The sequence below is a fragment of the Gavia stellata genome, chromosome 11 (genome assembly GCF_030936135.1).
Source record: "Gavia stellata isolate bGavSte3 chromosome 11, bGavSte3.hap2, whole genome shotgun sequence".
Lineage (NCBI taxonomy): Eukaryota > Metazoa > Chordata > Aves > Gaviiformes > Gaviidae > Gavia > Gavia stellata.
In genome coordinates this window covers 27,953,737-27,976,909 of record NC_082604.1, presented here as the reverse complement: position 1 = coordinate 27,976,909, position 23,173 = coordinate 27,953,737, and the positions used below count along the sequence as shown (strand labels likewise).

Below are 23,173 nucleotides of genomic sequence, written 5' to 3'. Positions count from 1 at the left end.
AGATACTTAAGCAATTGAACTGCTACACCAACCGTCCTAACATCATCTAATATCTTACCACTTAAGCCTTCGAATTTTCCCTCTGAACAGAAAACTGTTTTTATTACGGCCACATCAATTCAGCACACTAAACTTGATTTAAGCTTCCAAATATTCAAACTCTAAACTGAGACCTGGTGTAATTGCTCCTGAATATTTCCGTACTTTGTGTATTTTCTTTTAGGAAGGCATTTATTTTATGTTCCTTAGAAATACAGAGTTATGTATTTTTTTTTTTTAACTCATCAACCATTATGGGAGACAACTCATAGAAACATACAACATATATTAAGTAAACCTGGCACTAGCTATTTTCCTACTGGCAGCAATTTATGTTGAAAATTACATAAATTCTGTCACCAGCTGTACAGAAATTCTAAATAAACTAATTTTTGTCCTGCTCTAATGCTGATTTAACAATCAGAAGACTTTTATATTTAAACCAAATGTTTAACTTTTTTATGATGGCTGACTACTTAACCACAATTTCCAGGGCTTAACAGCAGGAGCTAAGTTAACTCATTTCCTTCTGCACTTAACAAGAACTTGGTTGGGAAAAGACTGCCAACACATTGCATTGCTGTGGGAAGAAAAATTCAGTAGAACAGACAAACTGCAGTGAATTGCATTGGTGATCAACAGTTTCAAGAAACAATACTCTCTGAGAAAAGAAGTGAGAAAAGCAGAAAAGGTGAACTGAGAGAAGATCTGAAGAAGGAACATCAGCATTAAGTACACAGGGGGGGCTTTTCACATCTCAGTGCTCTACTAGCAGATGTTAATCCCCAATGAATCATTCCCGTGGTCAACGCATACAGCAGAGAAAGAGCTAGGGTTGAGTGCAGGAGTGATAGAGCAGTCACTCTGACGCTTTCAGCCACAGCAGATACTTCAGTAATTACAACAGCAAATCTGTGTGAGACTTCCTACTTTCACAGGAGTAGAAACATTAATTCAGACAATTTTATGTCTCTCTGTGGCAGCACAAAAAATAGGACCTGCAATTTGGAATACAGTTGTCCCTAAAAAACTAAGTTCCACTTCACAATAAACATGGAATGAAACAGTTTACATTGCAAATGTTGTGAATTTGCTTCCATTAACAAAAAAGGCAACCTATACAGCAATTATTCAAATTAGTCCTTGGTGCTTACTCAGCATACTAGTCACTGGAAGCCCATCAGAAAGTCAGCAGGGCCAAATGGTAAGTACTCATGAAAGATGGCCTTAAGAGTACTAGATGACAAATTCAATTTGAAAGAAAGGTGACAGCAATCACCTGAAGAATTAGAGATCCATGTGAGGTAAATGGTAGAATGTGTGGCACAGAAACAATGGGTCTGTGGATAATGATGTTTAAATGATAAATAAGTGTCATATTCTTTTATAATGGGAAGTCATGGCTTCAATGAGAATCAAAAAGCACATGGAGAGCACTGACTTGGTCTGCACAATGTATGTGTACTTTCACAAAGGTTATGGTGATGTCCTTCATCAAATGCTCTTAAAGAAAGTCAGTTTTCACGGCACAAGAAATATAATCATCCTGTGGATTTAAAATACGACTTTCCCACAAGCAATTACTCCTGTCTTGACTGGAATTAGGGATACCAGAATAATTACCAGGATTGAAGCAGGTGCTCTAGCTGTGGAATGCTTAGGGTGGATCCATGAGGCAGACTTGCTTGCTTGCCCTGAAGATTCTCAGATGTTGGAGTAAGAGTGAAGTTATCAGCAAAGCTGTCAGCTTCACTAGTGGGATAAGCTAAAGAAATGGCGCTGCAGAATAATCTTGATTGTAGTGAGGAAGGCACACCTGTATTCTACTTAATTTTCAGCTCGACCAATACCTTTGACTCTGTCGAGGACGTGGAGGGGTAGAGAGCCAGTGGTTTATGAACCTCAGCAGTAGCAATTTTAGACAGACATTTCAAGAGAGGCTATGCAACTGTGGACTCAGCACTGCTCCTACTAACCAGATGTTTGGCCTGCAAAGGACTCAGTTAGTGCAGGTGGCACCACTGACACTACAGACTTCACCTCAAACAATCTTAGTGTCAGAGTCTACAAAGCACTGCAAAAATTTGTGCTGGTAGAGCCACGTTTTCTTGCACATGTGGACCTTCAACACTTTACACATCCTACTCTTCATAATTCTGTGGCTCTCTCCTAAGGAACACAGACACTTTGAGCACAGCGTCTTGCTGCAATGTATACATCACAGAATACACAGAGAAATCCTGCTTTAACCATAATGCTGTGGGTTACCCACCAAAGACATCCATGGAAAAAAAAAATCAAAACGTATCAGTGCACTGTGTCAGCTGGAAGCCCAAAGGACTGCAAATACAGCATTTCTAAAAAAAGCTTTCAGTTTAAGGAAAAGAAGGAACAAAAGGAAGAATATTAAGATAATCTAAGGATGAAGAAGCGAGATGAAGCTCAAAGAACAATGCAGCCATAACAGCAATATTATGGCTAGGGGCTGAATGCAGTAGAGGCTATGGGTTCACACTCTTTATTCCGTGCATCGGCACGATGGAAGGACATACGGCCAGAGCGCTCCATATAAGTACCGAAAAAGCTAAAAAAAGGAAAAATGTATGTTCATGTTTTTGTAGTGAATAAAAACCCAAAGATAGAATAGGCATGTGGACCATCATCCAAAGATAAGAGCCTGAAAATTTATTTCTAATACAAAGAGTGGAATGAGTAGAAAGAATGTTAGCAATGGGAATCTTTTCATTTCTCAAGGAGATGATAAAGTGAAAAATTACCCCAAACATTATATAACTCTCTTAACATAACAATTTCTGCAGAATCCTATCCTGATCCCAGGTACGTCAGTAGCTTACAGAGGGGCCTGTCAGAATTTGATCCTATACATTTAAAGTTTAAAGGGTTTCTGAGCCTCACAGGCTCTTGTATTTGTGTTTGAAGATAAGATGACAACTATTCCATGGGGACTTAACTGTACTTTTATACTGTACCAGAAACTCTAATAAATCAATGAGAATTCAGCTTGCATATTTCAAACTAGAACATCTCTTACTTTATAAGCTTCATCAAACCTCAAATAAGCACAATTAAGCATAAAAAGCCTTGAAACATATCAACTGAGAAATAGTAAAGAGTGTGTGCTCTAACCTTTTTTTTTTTCCAAAAGTTACAGTTCAGTTGGCTTATCTTTTTACATTGTAAGCATGAAAAAACATTACATCTGAATATGAACTTCCTTAACAGAATTGAAATGCATTTTACATTCACTCCTGTGGTTAAAATGCCTTCAACAGGTTGAAAGAATTTAGATAATTTGTTTTAGAAAGAGATAAGGGTCTGACATTTAACCCAACCCCAGGTGCATGTGGTTTCTTAAAAAATGTCAAAAGGTCACATGATCTCAATGTATGAAGTCTGAAAAACAAAATCTAGCTCAGTATCTTCACCGAAATAGTACAAAAATGTTAGCAATTATGATAGTAAAAAATAGCATTTTAAAAATATCAAACATCATTTGTATAAATACGTATTTGCAGCTTATACTGTTGCACTTCACAATAACGTGATTTTAATTTGACTTAAATAACTGGAATGCTCTAGTATGCATAAAACTGTAGTTACAAAGCCACGATCAAGGTTAGGTCTCCATGGTCCCAGTTCAACGAAGAACTTAAGCACAGGTATCATTTTACTTCAGTAGGACTGTTTGCATATACGAAATTAGTTGCTGGGTTAAATAGATGAATAGGCTGTTAAGAGTTTTAAAGTTCAGAGGAACTAACCTACACGCACTTTGCATCTTTCAAGCATTCTTGCAATGCTTTTAGAGATTTTTTTTTCAGTTTCACCAGGGGAGTCTGTGGGTTGGTATTAAAAGCTGGATTTTTTTATTTTTAATTCTTTAGCGTCTCCAGAATCCTTAGGGTGGAACTGACACTATTGTCCAAAAATGCTGCAATACTTTTAAATTGAAAAAATCCAGTTCCCCCCATATTCAACTATGATTTACATTTCATTTTAGTTCAGTTTATCTATGCCTTAAGATCCTTAAACAATTACTGCCAGATTTTCAGTCTGCTATTTAAATATATTTCGTAATACCCCAAATTAAAAAGTTCTAATGGAGCGCTAAGAAAATTAACTTACCTTGCTGAGCTAAAGTGGATCTCAGCATTCCACTTTTAGACCAGATTTTCACTTGGCCATCTTCACCAACTGTGAAGTTACCACAGAAATCATCAACTTAAATGCAATCATAAGTCTAACAAACATGGCACTTGTATTTATCTAGCAAACACTAGAGTTAAAATAAGTCCAGGTCTTCTTACAGGTAACTATTGTTTATGTAATACTCCTAGCATGCAAATAGATAGTATATTAAGGAAAAAGTATTTAAGACTGTTCTTGTGCTATTACCAACAAGTCTCTTCCTCTCCTGAAAATCCCTATAGTCTTCTTATCTGAAGCTGCTCCTGGGAAGAGAAAGCCCAACACTATTTAAGTATCCCAAGTTCTGTATTTTCTATTCAGCGTTGCTAGTACTTCTCATCTATTTACAGTTCAATGGCCCAGCAGCTGATTAAATGAGTCTCTGAGGAGTCCGAAGAGAGTGGGAGCAGATTTTATGTATTAAACTGGAGGCTTCACAGTTGATAAATGGTGAAACTGAAGATAACTGAAGGCCCCGTCTGGAATGCTTAAATTTTATAACATAACTGCGTGTTACCAAGAAACTTAGTTCACTTATTAAAGCTTAAGTTCTTATACACTATGCAGCATAGTTACGTATGCATTAAGAACACAGATTTCCTAGTGTGCTAGCATATTAAAAACATACAGCTCTGGGCCTTCATTTAGGCCTCCCAGATTCAACTAATGAAGAAAAAGGTGCACTTGGACACATAATGCCATTCTTCCATTCAAAGGTAATTTACTTACCAGATGTCAGGTTTTTATATCCGGACGATGTAGCTTTTAAGTGTTTAAAAAGTGTAACAAAAAAATTTTTTTTAAATCCTATTTGTGCACATTTGATACTGTTAAATACAGCCATAAAGAATATTTTAACTGATACAGTATCATCAATGATTCACTCTTCCTCAAAGTATAGCAGCGGTGTAAAAGTAGCTGTTCTTCTCAGAGTACACTGTTTGGATATGGCGATGAATTCCCATACTGCCCCCATAACTGCCATGCAGTCTTTCAAAAAATAAAAATAAAAACCAACAGAGATTGAAAAGGCAATTTTGACTTTTTCTTTGGAGAACTTTCTGAGGTGAATCTGTCTTTAAAAAGAACAATATTTCTGTTCCTCTGGGATTTCAGAGGAACATGCCAGACAGAGTTCCTTGAAGCAGCATTTTAGAGTCAGACTGAGTCTGGAAACAAGCAGATCCAAAATTATCTTCAGTACTTCTGGACTGAGTTGGAATTTGTCCAAAGAAATCAGCTGTGCTAGATCAACAGGAGGCTGCAGAAAATTCTGACACCAACAGAAATCCCATAAAGGAGAAGTCTATCACAAGAAATTTAATTAGCTTCCCCTTAACATCAAGATAGAAGTTTTTGACAAAAATGCCAAAAGCAACTAATTACCAAAAGATTTAGGACAAAAAGACATGTAGAGATGCAGACACTGGCAGATCACTCTCCCAGCCTCAATAGAGAAGCAAGTTAGACTGCAGCTGGATCTACACCACTCCTAACAACTAAGAAAGAGAAGCACAGGAGCATTCAAGATGCTGATGAGGCCTCAGTAAACTTTGCTGGCTAAAAAACCTCAAATGTCATGTGCAGGGGCATAAATGTACTGATTTAGCAACCTTTTTTGTAACAGATAAGAAAAAAAAAAAATCAAGTATTCTCCTTTATGGAGTACAGAACATCCACAAAAACATCTAAGAACTCTGATATTAAAAACATTTACTTTCAAGTAAATATGATATCTAATAAATAGGATCACTAAAAAAGATAAATGTTTTTACTAGATCTTCTATTCATTAAAATAGACAACATTCTTCTAAACCAGCATTAATCAAATAATGCAAAATTAACTTCTATTAAACAAGGTGATAATAAGCCCAGTGATAATGAAGACATAAAAAAAAGTAACTTATTATAGCTAACTTAATTTATATTGTTGATTTTGTGTTTCCATTTCCCCCTTCTCACGAGAATTTCAAGCTAGACCGGTGTGTGAACACTAAACAGACTCGGTTTTATTTGTTCAAATTCAATGTAACTACAATAGAAACTATGAAATTTGGGATTACATCTTTTAAACATATGTCAAGGATTAAATTATTTTTCCAAAACATTCCATTGTATTTATCCCATAAAGTACTTACATTCTACATCTTATTGAAAGCACTTACTTTTCATAAATTTTCTTTAATACTGTATTTTTGTACCCTTACATTTCTTCATGGCTTGTCAACTTTGTATATTAAAAAAAAAAGAGGCTTTATTTTGAAAGAGCTCTTCTGTTATTTTAGTTTTCAAAAAACTTCATTACTTTAAGAATGCTTACCTGTAACCAGTGCTGTTCCTTCGTAATTCCACCTTCCTGCAAGTACAGCTCCACAGTGTGCTTCCACACTTTTCTCTACTCGTCCTAATTTTGAAATCAAGTGGAACTTTCCTAAACAAAAGTTCAAGATACAAATAGTACATCTAATTTTGTGAATCGGTATTTGCGACTGTAATGGTGTTATATTCTGTTAAAAATACATACACAAAACAAGACAAGAAACCAACAACAATAAAAAAGAAGAAAACATGCAATTATATTGTTCACAGCTACGATTAGCCCAAACAAATGAGCTCTTGCAGAAGAACTGCTTGTAAACTAGCTATAATGCTGTATTATTTTTTTTTAATGTATAATCTTTGTTTTGCCTTTTCATTTTTGTTACACCCCTCTAAAGTTTGCATGTCTCTCTGGGGACAAAACTGCCTGATGTTATTTCATTGTCTGAAAGCTAACAAACAAAGGCATACACACTGCAGCCCAGGAGAGTCCTTGTGTTGTGTCGGTTTGTTTTGTTGTTTTGTTGTTTTTTTTTTTTCACAATCTGAAAAAAAAATCACTCAACACCAAAGGAATAATGGAGAAGCTAGAACAATCTAACCATCGGTGAGTGCGTTGCTCTGAGGAAGTATTACTGCTTGCATTATGGAGCTGTTATGGAAATTCACAGAAGCCAAAAACAAAGCTATTAATGATTTCAACAGAAGCATGAGGAAGTCTTTCTTTCCAAATGAGGGATGTTGCTTAAATCCAGGAAGATCAAATTTAAACTGGACCAAAGAGCAGACAAAGGAGGACTTGAAAACATGTGGCAGAACAAATGCATGGCTTAGAATAGTTCAGTGATTCAAATTAACTACTTTAAACCCAAAACTCTTTTAAAATTATTTTATCTAATCTGCCAGTGAGCCACTATAAGCAATTTCGAAAGTGACCAGAACTCTCTGAGACAAACAGTACACAGATACCTCACATCAAGTGTGTGCAAATGCTCCATCACTTAAGATGGGATAATTTTTCCATTAATAACATCCTGCTTGGGAATATGAATTATAAAAGAGACCATACCTGATAAGCCAGAATCGGATACTAAATACCTGACTATTTCAGTAAAGGACCACGTTATCAAGACCATTATGTGTATGCAGGTGATAACAGTTACCTATGAACTGTGTGGAAGGTAAAAACGCACGACACCACCGCACTACGTGCACACTCAAATCACAGTAGCCAAGATGGCAAAATTTAGGTGGCCTGCACTGCCAGAACCTTGAAACAACTTTTATTGTGTTCTGGTTTCCCATGTTTTATTTTGCACTTCAATTTAAAAAAAACAAAACACAAAAAACCCCCAACAGCAAAAAACAAAGCCAGACTGAAAACAAAGAAAAAGCATTCAGTAAATAACCATGCAACATACATCAGGGCTCTCCATAGTATTACTCAAATTAATACAATCACACTTTGTCTTCATTTTACTTTTAAGTAGATAAACAAAAAGGCACAATCATCCAGCTAAATCTCTGCCAGTGCAAGATTTCCAAGCAAAAGATTTTTAACACTGAAGAAAAAGAATGTTTTGTATAAATCAGTTCATTTGAACAGACCATTTTAAATATCATACACAACTATACATTTTTGCTTTTCTTTATCACTTATATTCATCTCTACCAGAGTACTCTGAACAGCTAGTTAAGCCCATTTTTTTCTGAATTAACAGAACTGATATTATTACTAATACCACTTCTTCCTCAGTTTTTAGTTTCCTAAAATTTTCATATTGATATTCTACATTTAATTCATTATGTAATGTTATAATTATAAAATATATTTTATATATTTTATATCATTAATGTATCAGTTATTTTACAGAACATCTCTCAGGGCTGAGATTCTCATTTTTTGTTTATAAGCAATAACTAGATTCACAGGAATTCAATGGCTAAATGCTATTTTCTCCAATTCAATTGTCAAAATGGCCTTTTCTGATTTTAAAATAATACATTAAAAACCATGTTTTATTTTCTGATTACCTGTCTTTTTTCGATGCATAGTGTACTTGTTCAATCTGTAGCCAAGACCTTTTTCGTTGCAGAATACTTAAAACTAATCTGATCATAGGACTATGAATATTCTCATGCCATCACCTACAGTATTCATCATTAAGTGGCTGAGCTCTTCACAGCCATTATGAACATATTTCACTAATTTCCCTTGCAAAATTAAAAAGAAAAAGAAGAGCTTTGCAAATCGGGAGCTAACATACACAGAGATGTTACTCAAAGGCATCCATCAACTTTCAGTATCCAATCTGAAACGTTCAGAGTTACTGTAAGGATACAAAGAATTCTATGGCATTTTGTATATTGAAACAATAGCTTCCACTGACCCAGGTAGAATCCGTGAGACTTCAATACTTCTGTAAGCAAATCCCTCAACACATAAGAGAAAAAATAAATTAAAATGAAAGAACAAGACAGTTGGCAAGCAACTGAATACTTCGGTTAGGTCACATTATCAGGAAAACAATGGGCCATGTCACAGAATACAGGATAAAATCCTGTTATACAGGGAAACAGTCAACTCATTTACCAATCTTTTGCATCCTTTCCCACTCCTCCACAAGCTCTCACTTCTTTCACAAGGCATCTTTCAAATAGTGAAACAGCAAATTGTAGCCTAGCAGGAAAGAATACAATTTCATATAAAAGCAGGTCCACCTTAGGCACTAAGATAGAATTCATCTGGAAAAAATGTAATCATGCATTTAAAAACTGTATCATAATACTTATACAGAACAGGGCCCAATCAAGTTTTCATGGATATTATCCTTACTCCTGCAACGTCGTTACGTTTCCAACGTATGAATTTACAACTGATGACAGTCAAATGATAAGACTCATTAGATACTGCTTTATTCATTGCATTCACACATACAGGTTGCTCCAAAAGCAATGGTTCGATGGATTTCTCTGCCTTCTGTTCAACTTAACATTGAGGTAGTAGAGGCTTGCAAATTAGAACTTACTGCCTTATGCACAATTAAGAAAGGGAAAATTTTAGCTGTATGCCTGGAGTACATAGAAGTGATTTAACTTAACCTTACTTTAGATCTCAGATTTGTAAAATACTATTCCTTTATTGTTACTAAGTACTGAAGCCAGAAGCTGTCCTTAAAGTGACTCTCCAGTTTTGGAGGAATTTCAAGGGGGAGATTAGCAGCCTATTCAAATACAGAATATAAAACATTTACGTTTCGTTCATTACTTTTCATAGGCTCTTAAATGCTGACCTAATGTAAAATTATCAATAGCATAGGAAGTTGAAAAAATATGTCTATTCACTTATGATTTGTGCTTAATAAGCAGTTTAAAGCTGCGCATTTTATTCTTGTAAAAAAGCAGCAAGAAGATCAATGTAAGTAGGAAGTAAAAGAACAATATCCCACAAGAGATGCAACTCAGAAGAAAACCCAAGAGGATTAAATTTACATTTGCTCTAATTTCACAAACATCTGGAGTTTAACCAGGAATTAATGCAACCCTGTAAAGGCATTATACTCCTTTTCCATTGGATTCAGCGAATTTCCAGGAATCCTTATCACAGAGAACGACTGTTGCAGGAAAACTGCAGGCTTGACACGGAAGGCATGCTATACAAGTAACAGTTAAACAGATTTTTAAAAGTAAGGTTTTTAGAAAATAGCAATTAAGCAACAAAACTTGTTCATGCACTTTTACAATGCAATTATTCACTTGCATATGACCAAAAAAAAAAATCTTTACAAGGTAACTTCCCTTTATTGAAAGTGCTTAGTTACACTAGGAAATAAAAACTTGGAAATTTTCTACATTAAGTTTATTTTTTCACAAATCACGTTAGCACTTTTTTGTATTTTGATTTCACTGGGGGGGAAAAAAAAAAGAAAAAATCCTATGATTTTTTAGCAAATACACCTCATGAACAGTTTTCCAGAAACTGAATGTTCAGGATGAATTTACTGATCAATGCTAAGAGCTTATCCCTTACTCCTAACAACAGTTAACTAGGTAGAAAATCCCTCTAAGAAAGAAAATGTAGTAGTAACTTGTGCAAATATCTTGTGCAAAACCTGAATATTTCAGGTTTTGTGATCTGTGAACTAATTATGGCAAAAATAACTCATTCCATAAGTAACAGCAAACCAACTTTTATTGCTGGGCTCCCTACTGCCTAAGAAGGGACCCCAGCTGAATGTTTCCCCTCAGTGAGGGTAAGCATAACAACACCTCCCTGCGTGAAATGTCCGCAGCCCACGCCACAGCTGCCCCCTCAGTGGGCATTTTTCCACCACGTAGCTGCCTCCTTCCATAAAACCCACCAAGGAGCTCCAAAGTTACTGATTACCTGCCAGCCAGTCCCCCTACAACACCGGTCATGGAAGTCTCATTTTCTTAGGGAACAGACCTTTAAGGAAAAAAAAGTTTCTTCATCCAGTTTTGTTTACATTTAGCACTTTATAAACATATAAACAAATCGGGATTTACTCTGTTCACTTGAACAGAAATTACATCCTATCTTCCTTCCACAATATCGCACGTTATCTTCCTACTGCAGAGTATCTACCGCTAACAACCATAACGTGTTTAGTTTTAACAGCAATTCATCCAGCAAAGCTCAGTTCTACTTTGCACTGTGCTATGCTAGCAAAACAGTAGCATTCAAATTAATGATAGGAATAGCAATAAAGGCTCCAGATGTCCAGAAGGAATGCAAGGGCTGAATACAAACTCGACTCACTGAACAATACAAAATTATCTAACAACCGATCAGGGACTGGCTTGAAGAACTAAAGGATGTGTCATCTTGGGAAAGGGGGAAGTTAGTGGATTGCAGACTTTGATCAGACAATACCTATCGCAGCTACAACACCATTCAGATGATAAGCCTTAGGGATGTGCTGAGAACTGGACAATCTGAAGGGCCTGCACATTTCTAAAAAGAACAAAAAAAAAAAAAAGAAAAAAACCCCAAACACCCCACGGCAATAAAGTTGGCAAAAACAGCCAAAACAGGTTATGCTGCATGCAAGCAAGAAACAGCTGCATTAAAAGAAAGTGAAAGTTAATCAAGCTGATCTCCAAAAGCTGGACAATAATAGCCTCTCAAGTGCATATGAATTCTAACAGAGATATAACTACATGATCACGCACATGTTTCACAGAATTTTTTTCTCATTCGGTAATCTTTAATTATTTTTTTTACTGTTATGGAGGAGACAGCATTTTTCCTGACCTTCCTCTCGCTATGTCTTGTAGCTGAAATCTTCATAAAGTACTTCAACATTAGCTAGAATCCTAGGATGATAACTTTAGGTAAGACAAAAAAAAGTTTGGTAAAAGTTATATGCAAATGAACACAAAAGTCTTATTGAGGAAAACACAGATCAACCTAAGGGACTGGTTTAGAATTTGTTGGTCACACACAATTAAAATCTTGAGCAGCAAGAAAAGTCATCTGCTAAGCTGTAAGAACCCCTCACTTTAAACCTCTGCCATTGACTTAGGTCACTTAAAATAATCCAACTTCTAGTAGTTAATTGCAAAGGTCCTAATACATCCTGGAAAAGATTCCGGGCCTACCTACCTATACACGGTACTATTCATGAATCTTTATTCCTAAACTGTAGCTCTCTGTTGCAGTTTCACTTAATCCACTTACAGGAGAAGGGAAAGCATTCATACCTACTAGACATTACACTTATGATATCTTACCTCCATTTGCACTGGGTTCACACATAGACTAAAGTACTTCCGAACGTACAGCTCCTGCAACATGCTAATTTTTAAAATTTCGGGAAAAAAAAGAACTTTCAACCTCTCTAAACACTTCTACGAATACAATTTGTTTTTCCCTTCATTTCTTAGTGATGCAAAACCCAGAGAAAAATGAGAGAGAAAAATTGCATAGCAGAGTTTTAAAAGTCATCTTTTTCATAAAGGTAGAAGTAGCTCTTACATGTTTCTTCAATCAACTGTCAAAGCATTATTCAAGCAGAACATGAAATATTAGCATACTATTTTAGTAACACTGGAAAACTGACCGAATAGATTAACAAAAGATCTGACTGACTACAGTTGCTCTTTTGCTTACTATTTACACATACAATTTAGAACTCTACAGAAACAGGACATTAGAAATACAAATGTGAAAAGCGAGAAAGAAAAAGAAAGGAGAAAAAAGCATGGAATTAAGAGCACTGGCTGACCTACCAAAATCCTTCCAGCCCATGTTTATCATTGAAAGGAAAAGAATACAAATCCCATAGAAATCAGTTCAGTTAATATTGGTCATTGATTGCCTTACTGATGAACATCTTTATTTAGGTAAACTCTGCCCTCCCAAAAGCACAATACTATAATGCATGCAAATTGATACAAATGACTTTTCCTTTCAGCTTTCAGAAAAGCTTCCATTTCCACCTTAAGACCTCTACCAGCAACACTTCATTAAACCCAGCTGCCTAAAATTCAGCACCAAGTATTGCAAAAATTACGACTCTACTTGGTCAAACTTCCCTCCTCATCTTCCCTCCCTACATCTATCTAGGAAGCTATAGGGAGTCAACCTTCAGACTCTGGCCAAAAGATGTCTTGCTTTTGTTCCATAAGTTCAGTGCATTTATTCCTCAGGAAGTACTCAATATCCTGAAGAAATCTTGGCCTCCACTCTGTGAACTGAACTCTCAGCCCTCCTAATTTTTAAGCACAACTATTGCCAAAAGTCAGAGAAATCACCAAAATTTCCTGCAATGAATGAATTTCCTCTACCTTCTTCAAATACGTATTGCGTCTCCTCCTCTGTACAGAAAGCCATGCTGGACGCATCAGCTCCAGACTGCTAATGCCCAGTAACAAACCTGTTCCAAATCAAGCTCACTGTTAAGCTAGCCAAAAGCTTACAGTAAGTTCCCCTCACCAAAGTAAACATACTAGACCCACACATTCAAAGTTCTGGGCAAAACATGGGCAGAAGTTAGCTGGAAATTATCCATCAGCCCCATTAAAACTATCAATAGGTCCCTGCAAAAGCTATCAACAGGGTCGTGGGCAGATGGCCTTATTATCCTGATGGGAACATTCTACAACAATCAACCATGATCTGCTCTGCCTGAAAAAGCTGGCAGAGATTTGGAGCAGCGTGTTGCTTTGAGTTCAGTGTTGAGAAACTCCCATCACTACCATTTGTGTGGAAATACAGCTTTACCACCAAGATCTTTGACCACTGACAAAAGAACATAAACTAAGTTTAGTATGTGGATGCAATCTGCTTCTTTGTGGCACGTAATTACCTACTACCAAAAGGGTATTTTAATTGACTTACTCTGAAACCTTCAATAGCGTTATCACAAAGGTATAAAAAGTTAGGATCTGGGTAAGGACTGCCCAACTTCCGCAAGCAAGCCATACAGCTCTTCCAAGTCACCTGTATGCCAAGTTCCTGGATGTAACACATTAAAGTATCAGAAATCATCCACAAACTAACACACCAACCCCATCAGCAGGCTCTTGAGAGAGGATTGTCAGCAAGGCGGTCCCAGACTACACCAAAGACTTGTTTCTTCGCAGTGCTTTTATTCCAACACGATTTTTCTAACAAGGTCAATGTAAAACAGATTTCATAAAGGATCAACCTCTTTTTAAAATTAATAGTTTCAGGAAGAAACACTCTCATCTGAATGACAGGGTTTCCACCTGGTAGGTTCTTTGTAATAGAAATAAAAGGAGGGGGTGTTAAGAAAAAATATTTTTACCTTTTTTTTTTTTTGTATTTTGTTCAAATGAAGAATTAGAACAAGAAGAAGAGACTCCAAATGTTTTTCCTCAAAGAAAAGGGATAAGGGCAAAAAACAAAGGGGAAAACTTGCACAGAAAATTCCTGATGGCATGGAATGTAATCCTGATAATAGTTCTGAGAAGGAGACAAACTCTGACCTGAACAGTACGGACTGCTTCATAATAAATGTAAAATAACAATGAAACCTAGGATTTCTTCACTGCACTGGGGATATGAGTATATCTGCCTTCGTGCAGGAAGAAAAATTTGACTGTGTGCAAGTTGGGCAAAATCAATTCCCAGTCTCTTTAGGGAGGAGGAAAAAAACCCCAAGCAATCATCAAACCTTCTTGCTCCCACATCCTGTCTGCAAAACAGAATCCATACACTGCAATACAGCAGCTACTATATTGGATCATATAGTTTAGTATGAGTACACTAGTATACCGGACAAATAGCAGCATACTGGATATTCATACATATATATACATCTGCCAGTATAGTGGAAATCTATACTAGCCTTACATCTCTGACAACAGCCAGAACTAGACGCTTCAGAGGGATATTCAAGACTCCACATAAGCCAGATACAAGCCATGCTCTTCTAACATGTCCAAGAAATGGACTACATAGATATTAAAAATCACGGTTAAGCAATTTCAGTAACTTGGTCATCAGTTTTCATAACTAGAAGTGATCTGGTATCTATGTAGACATGCTGTACACACATATTTAAAGCTACTGGTTTCTGAAGTTGAAAAAAGGTGGTAGAAATTGACCTTACATAAACTATGATGTATCTGCTGTCAGAGGTATGTTTGATAATGCTGTATCGGAGAAAATTATAGTAATACAATGTATTAAATTTGAAACAATTATTAGTTTTACACCAGGGCAACTGGCATATAGGTATTTGAAGTTGCTTTATTGCAGACTATTTAATGGCAAATAATTTCTCATGTATTTGAGTGACATAAGCACAAAGTGGTATGAAATGATAAATATTTTCAATTGACTTACCATCAGAACTTGTTAGAACAAAGCTCTCAGCATGGGACTGCTTCTTCCCACCTATGCTTCTGGGAAACCAGTGAAGATCTATGGGATAAACATCATCTGGAAGTTTTACTACTCGAGTAGTCTCACTAGTTAAAAGGTTCCATTTCATAATTTGGTGATCATCGCTGCAGGAATATAGCTCATCAGCTGTAGTCCACCCCACACAGCTAACTAATTCTTTATGTTTAATTAAATTAAGGAAGTCTGAAAACTTTAATTATTAAAAATAAACTTATGAAATATCTCATCTAGGCTACACAAAACTGAAGGAACAATACAGGAAGATTATTTTGATACTATTACATGGAATGTTTATGTAAAGAAAATACGATTCTTCATTCTTCCTTTGCTCTTTTGTTTCAAGAAAAGAGCTGGTAGAAATTCAGCAAAAAATAAAGCAAACTATCATGTAAAATATAATTCTTATTATGACGCATACTTATTGAAACACAGCTGGAACGTTGGGTTACACCTCTAAAAGGGTCTTAGTGCATAATGCAAGTGCAAAACACCCAACCGTCATTCAAATGTGTCGGTTTATTAACACCACAACTTATACAAATTGTTGGCATATCTAATTTATTTAAATTACAGTTTTGTTTACATCCGCTACATGCATGTCTTATTGCAAGCGAGTAGATGTATCACTACTCCTATTTACTGTCTGGGAAAGCTTTTAACTTATCACTACAAATAGGAAGGGAAAGAAAAACTCAAAACTTTCTAGCAAAACATTGTTAGCTTCTGAAGGGAAGGTATTACCCTAAGATTGTTCAACATCTCTTAAAATGTTGCCCCTTAAAGGCTACGCTGAACCGCAAGGTGAAGAAAAGAAAAAGAAAAAAAAGCCATCTGCAATTTACAAATATTTTACTATGATGTTTATGATAAAGAAATCCTTCCTGGAAAAGAGGCTATTCAAAATTAACACGCTTTTCTATAGTTTGTTCTGAGACAAAGGATATGTTTTGGTTCCTTTAAAAGTGAAGTCTTCAGTCTCATTTCAGCCGTTCAGATGGAGCATTAAAAAAGATACCTAGGTATGTTTTAACTGTAATAAAACAAAACAAGCACATATATAAGTAGCCAAAATTAAAAAGGAAGACACTAACACCAAAATAAAAAGTTTTGAAGTAAGTAATATTACATTAGTACTGTGGCAAAATAAGCACCAAAACAGACCTGAGTTTAAAGGGAATTCTGTTTGTATAGTACCCAACTGTATATCTGATCGCTTAGTATAAACACACTGGTCAACTTAAAGAACAAGCGATGTTGGGAACATTTTGCTGAAACATTATAGTTGAAACACGGAAGTTCTCTTCTGCTGACATATAGCCATGAAGGTAGCAAGGGAAAACCTGGAATCGCAAACTTTTCAAGGAACTTCATGCTTAGCAAGAGCACTGTGAGAAAATTCAGAGGAAAAAGCCATACTATGAAAATAATCTCACCATGACAAAATGATACAACATCCTAGTCTTTCATCCGTCCCTGTTTGTAACGTCCATGATACTTTACTGCAACACAGTAATTCCAGAAGCAGTTCAATGGGGTCTCACCCTCTCATCGCCTTCCCTCCTGTGACAGCAAAAGCCTTTGTGTGTTTGGGCCTGGACGAGGTAGAGGCACTCATCCAGGTTAAAACTCTTCTGACTTCCAGGATGGAAAGAAGTGCGAGCAAGAGGGTGAGAGCAGAAGGTATACTCTAAAGAGAGCATGATGTTGTACAATGTGGCCTTCTAATCTTCTGGAATTTTTTTACTGTAAAAATGACTGTGTGTCAAACAGTTACTATTCAGAATTTAAGAAGCATTAAAAGGATAGTAGTCCTAAAACATAATTTTCTGTGCCCAAAGAATAAGTTATTTTCAACCCTACTTTACATTAGCTGATAAACACACACACTAGTTATTTTTATTTTAAAATAATTGTCTCTCTCATACTTGAACACCTAATTTCCTTCTCCTACCCTTATCAAAAAAACGCATAGGGAACCTCATCATCAAGGCATTTAAAAGGGGCCTAAGTTTATGCTAAACTTCCAAAGTAGCCTTTTAATCACGTCCTTGACTTCCCTATGGTGGCAATGCCTTTGGTCAGCACCTGCATATACCCGTTCAGCATACACCGCAATGTTTTCTGACGATCAGTCGCAGGGCTAGTCTCCGTGCCACGAATTCTAAAGCTAAATCCCCAGACATAAACCTTATGATTTGCATACAGCAAAGAAATAGCACGGAGTAAAACAGCATTAAGGATTTCTTCTCCACTTCAATGCAAGCATCTCTCCTGCTTAACAGAATACCTCACGTTTATTTGGATACACGAACCTTACCTGCTTCTTTCTGCCGTGCACACCACACCTTGCTAATCCCACCTTCTCAGTTGCTGCTTCGTATTTCCTAATGGTTTATTTTTCACTTAAGAGTTTCAGTAGGCACTTTGCTATTGTCAGCTTCCAGCTTGCACTCGCCCCCCTGCTCCCACTACATGGAGTTCGGTTATTTTCCTTTCAAAGACAAGGCCAGAACTTTATTATTAGTTTTGAAAACAGTTTAAACACTCCTTACGTGCACCTAAATAGCAGAACGCTCACCCTTATGTGGCACAGCTCACCTGCTGTCAACAAGTACATCGTTACCCACCCCAGTTCGTGCACTCAACATCACAACTCCGCAACGAGTCCAACAGCAGGTTAGCTGAAAACATTTACTAGGAGTTTTAAAAAAGACGGGGCAATATCGGGGAGGTATTCTGGCACGGAGAGGTTGGCTCGGCTTCTCCCAGCCTCACGCTCCCGCTTGGTCCCACAGCCTTACACCGCAGCCTCCTCGCCCCGGTCCCTGCTCGCCCTCTCCTCCCCTCGGCCGTTTCCCCTCCGGAGCTGCCGAACGAGGAGATGAGGATCAGAGGCGGCGGCGGGAGACTGAGCAAGAGCGGGGGGGGACGAAGGGAAAGGCAGACGGCGGGATGGGAAGAAAGGGCGTAGATGGCGGGGCAGGAGCTCGCTGCTCACAGCGCGGCTGTCGGTCCCCGCTGTGAGGGGACCGCAGCTCTTCCCGCCCCGTCTGCGTCCCCTTAAACCCGAGGGACGGCCTCGGGCACCACACAGACGGCAAAGCCCGCTCTCCGGCCGTGCCAGCACCCCATTTTCCCCTCAAAGTTTCCAGTTTCCCAAACGGCAGATCCTCCGCCAGCAGCGGCCTCCCTCCGCCGCGCTTTCTCCGGGCGAGCACCAGTGCCCGTTTCCCTCAGGGCCATCCGGAGCCGGGGGCCGGGACTCCCCCGCCCTTACCTCACCGCCCGGCTGTCTGCCGGAGCTCTCCCTCCCCTCCGGCCAGCCCGCTTCCCACGCCGAGCCGGGGGTCACGGCTCCCGACCCTCTCGCCCACCGCGGCGGTGAGTCAGACCTGCCGCCCGGCAGCCTCCCCCGACGGCGAGGGGAGGGAGATCGCTGCCACCGCCTCCCCAGCCCGCCTTTACCTGCGCCGGCAGCGGGAGGAAGAAGCGCAGAGCGGCGGCGGCCGCTGCCTCAGCGGCCGGCTCCCAAGCCCCGGCGGCTTCCGCGCTAATCCCGCCTTCCTCCCCGTCCCCGCGGCGCCACAGAAGCGGCAGGGCCAAGGCGGCGGCTGCCGCCCCCCCCCGCAGCGAAGCGGCTCCGTCTCTATGGCTACTTCCCGCGAGACTTCTTCTTCCTCCTCCTCCTCCTCCTCCTCCTCGTCCCACCGCCACCTCACGGGCCCTCCCCGACCAGGTGACACGGCCCGGTGGCGTCACCGCGCCGCCCGTTAATTAATACCGCTTCAAAAACGTTGTGTCCCCACCATTTTTATTAATTTTATTATTATTTTTTTTTTAAGTAACAGCGCCCGCTCACGCCGCCGCTCGGGCCCTACCACCTCGCCGCCCGTTGCCGAGCAACCAAGCGCCGCCCACTGACCTACTTCTAAAATTAAACCAAATCCTTTCCACGCGGGACGCGCGGCACGGCCGTGGGGCCGCCGCCACCCTCAACCGCGAGTCTCTCCCCTCCTTCCCCCCAAAAAGCCGCTCCCCGCAGCGAGAGGAGCTCTTTTACTCTTCCTATCCCGCCCAGCCCGTCCGCGCAGTAACGGAAAACAAGATGGCGCGGGAGCGGGGCTTTTTTTCCCTCCTTTCAAACCCGCGGGAGGCCGGCCCCCTCCCTTCCCAGCATGCCCCGCGCTTTTCTAACGAATTTCGGTTCGAGTTCGCCGTTTGGGCGCCATTTTCGAGTGTGGAAGCCGCCGAGCCGCGGCGGGAGCCGGAGCCGCCCGCGCTGCCGCAGCCCGCAGCCTCGCTGGGGCCGGGCGCCACCAGTCCTCGAAGGTACCAGCTCCGCGGGCAGCCGCGGGGTAGCTCGGCGGGCAGGGCTTCGGGCAGAGGCGCCGGCAGTTCGCCCGAGGGCAGGTGGAGTTGGGGGGCTTCACCCGCTGTGAGCGGGGCGGCGGGGACGCCCTCAGGGCGCTTCCCTGGGCAGGGGGTGCTGAGGGGGAGGCCAGCGGGGCGGCGGGCTCTGCCCCGCGCCTCATTCTTCCCCTTTCCTCCTCGCCCTGAGGGAGGGAGAGGCGGCGGCAGCCCTTCTCTCCGGGCCCGGGCGGCCGGGCGGGGGCTGCCGCGCCGAGGGCCCTTGCCCAGGGGTCCGTGCTGCCCGACGGCTGCTCGGTCCCCGCGCCGGCGGGGCACGGCGCCCGGCGTGTCCGTCCTGGCTGGTGTCGGCAGATGGTTTTGAGGAGGAGGGGAATGAGAGAGGGTCCTTTGCAGCCCGAGGGCGAAGGCAGGTTTCCCGCTGTGCCCTTACGGACCTCTGGGGACCGTGAATCAGAGACCCACCTAGGACGGGGAAGTACAGGAATACGTTTCGGTAGCACAGACGCCCGATTTTAATCTGCTTACAAAGCAGGGACCCTTCCGTAACTAGCTCTGCCTGCTCTTTTTATGCTTGAAGTACGAGAGAGAAATCCTAAGAAAGCCCACAACGACTTGGAAAGACCGTGACAAGGGTGCAGTTGGACTTCTTAGATTAACGGATGGATTAAAAAAAAAAAAAAACAAAAACCAACAACCAAACATTTTTCACTGACATGGGTTATCGCTATCAAATGTAACCGGCTGTTAATAAGGAAGCCTTTCTGTCCGTCTCTGAGTCTCCTTTTTTGCCATCCCCGTAACAAAAACTGCACTTGGCAGGAGATCGTCGGGAGATGCTTTTAACAAACACCTTTGAGCTGACTCTGGGGAGGGGCTGGGCACGAATTTGTTAAATTTGTTGGAGAGTATGTGGCAGCTGATTTATCGCGATTTAAAAGCTGAGGTCAAGTAGTTACGCTTGTTCGTTCTGTTGAAGTATCTGGGGGGGAAGGGTTGGTAAGGTAAATAGGTCTATATTGCACAATTCTGTTGGAGTGGAGCAGTTTTGGAAAAAAAAAAATCAATCTGGTACTTTGAGAGGCTGTAATTGTCTGAGACAGCCATTGCGGAACACTTCTTAACAGGGGCATAGACTCAAATTGCCTTAAAATGAGTTCTTTCTCTCATTTCCCCCCCCTCCCCCATTGTCCCAAATGAAGGACTCTCATGAGAGTGTGGGTTGGGGGTAGGTCTGAAAACGTCAAATGATTGGCACCAATTGTAAGATGACTTTCTAACCACGTCAGTTTTTTATCTTGTGAGAAGTAAACTTTCTCATGTCTGTTTTTCTGCGAACTAACTTCGCCACTTGCTGCAATTTAAACTCTTTGGAGAGAGTTTCGCTCCTGCAGTCGTCTTTCTTCTCATCGGTTGCTTTCTATTTATACTTTTTGGGAGCCGTGCTTAAGGGCCAGCTGATGGGCTTTTGTAATGTTTCGTTCTTTGTCAGTTAACTTCAACATCACAACTAGATGAAGGTATTTTGGTTTGCTTTGTCTGTTAAATGTTGAATGCTGGCAGTAGTGGTTGTGTTATATTTTGCGAAATGTGCGTGTTGATTTAAACTGTTGAAGAGTCAAGTCTTCGCTATAATTATGCAGGTCTTTTTGTTTCTCTGTCTATCTGTATAAAATATATAGTCAGCATGGACTGTTGAGAGTAAAATGTGTGTCAGGTCTGAAATGGGTATGTGAAGAGTGCTTCCAGAAGAGTATGGACACATGGCTACTCAGTTTGTTATTGCGAATGTGTCTTTAACTCTTTTGCCCCCAGCATCATGGTTGCTTTCTCTGAGCATAGTAACTGCATTGAACGTGTCTGTATGAGGTTTTCAGTAGGTGGATTCATGTAGTTTCTACAGATTAGGGTCGGTCCGTAGTTTTTTTTGGGGGGGATGTATCTTAAAATAATCAGTATGAGGCTGAGCTTGAGGTTTTGCTTCAAATTTGGATTTTTGTCTTCAAAATACCTCTGGTCTTCAGTTTCCAAATTAGTCAAAACATCTGGGCAAACATGTAGGTATATTCCTTAGGGGATTGTAGTTCAATGCTCAGATCATGGGGTTTTCTTGTTTATGTTAGCAAAGGAGATAGATCCCTTCAGTAGTTTGATTGCTTGGAATGGAAGGGGAACAGCCAACCGAGATCATGCCAAGCAAGAGCACCAAAACCTCTACAGCAGCCCATCGGAAAGGCAGAGAGCCCTTAGAGGAGCCCACCAGTGACATGGAAGTGGAAAACGAAGGTGACAGACAGCTTGGCAAAGTACCTCCACAAGGTAGGTCTGAATGTTGTGGTTCTGATGGTGTGTGAACTTGATGGTAGTGCCTGTTTAGCCACAATGTTCAGTTGAATTTACCAACTGTTCCAGATAGGATTTGTTCTTTTCCCTTCTAGAAAGGAATATTAAAAGCCTTGACTCCTGGCAAGTTTAAACTGCTTTTAAAACGGTAAAGAGGGCTTGCGAAGAGTTAAAGTGTTTCGACCCAGTGATTTAGTACAAGTGCAAAAGCAATTTGTAGACTTTCTCCTAATAAAGCCTATTTCATATGCCTGATCTGTAACATTGTGCTTAAGACTGTGGTACAACAGCAGGATTTTTCAAATTTATATGCAGCCAATGATATGGGATTTCTTGGAATGGAATAAATGTCAAGTTTATTTACTTAACTCTTAAAATGATTTGACTTTCTTTTTCGTGAAGCTGTGTATTTTCTTGAGTTTCTTGAGTTTTTGCTGAAAATATCTGGAAAAACAGCAGTGTGTGTAGCCAGATATGCACTTATTAAAGCAAGGTATTTGGCAAATGGATTAATTGTTGAAATTGGTGGCAAAACCTACTGTCTATTTGAAGAAAAAGTTGCTAGTAACTGTTGAAAAGCTGCTTTGCTTACAACGAGCTGATATCCAGGGGGCCAGTTTGTTTTCGTAACAAACTTCCTGTCTTTGCAGAGTAGTTGTGCTGTCATTACAGCTTTCAGAGCATTGTGCAGCGATCCCCAAATCTTGCAGAGTGACTTGTGAGCACGCTTTGCACTTATTAATGAGAAAGACTTTGCCTGTTTCAGATTTGTAGGCTTATTGTGACGATTGTAGCTATTGTAATTGCAGAGTGCCTATTAAAGTGTGTTAGAATAAGAATTACATAATGAAAGAACAAACCCACCAGTGAATCGATGGGACATCTTAAGTGTCTCTTTTTAAAGAGTCAGTTAATGGAAAAAAGACTTTTAATTCCACTTAGCTCATTTTAGTAATTACAGGCAAAAGTATAGGTTTGGTTCATATAGAAATGATGTTT

General features: G+C 39.9%; 2 protein-coding genes across 3 annotated transcripts in view; one reads left to right on the top strand and one right to left on the bottom strand.

The window, feature by feature from the left end:
* Window positions 1–18,977, bottom strand: part of IFT80 (intraflagellar transport 80) — a 54,733-nt gene extending 35,756 nt beyond the window's left edge. The window contains exons 1-5 of one of the 2 annotated variants that reach the window (XM_059822520.1): window positions 18,929–18,977; window positions 16,408–16,493; window positions 15,404–15,625; window positions 6,569–6,679; window positions 4,186–4,254 (exon numbers count right to left, since the gene is read on the bottom strand). In XM_059822520.1, coding sequence (XP_059678503.1) covers window positions 4,186–4,254; window positions 6,569–6,679; window positions 15,404–15,625; window positions 16,408–16,444 — 439 coding nt within the window. In that variant the 5' untranslated portion in view covers window positions 16,445–16,493; window positions 18,929–18,977. Of the gene's footprint in view, window positions 1–4,185; window positions 4,255–6,568; window positions 6,680–15,403; window positions 15,626–16,407; window positions 16,494–18,928 lie in introns of those variants that run through there. The other variant, XM_059822521.1, reaches the window with a different exon arrangement.
* Window positions 18,978–21,993: 3,016 nt separating this feature from the next.
* Window positions 21,994–23,173, top strand: part of SMC4 (structural maintenance of chromosomes 4) — a 37,932-nt gene continuing 36,752 nt past the window's right edge. Inside the window, exon 1 of the mRNA XM_009814079.2 lies at window positions 21,994–22,150. Coding sequence (XP_009812381.2) covers window positions 21,994–22,150 — 157 coding nt within the window. The remainder of the gene's footprint in view (window positions 22,151–23,173) is intronic.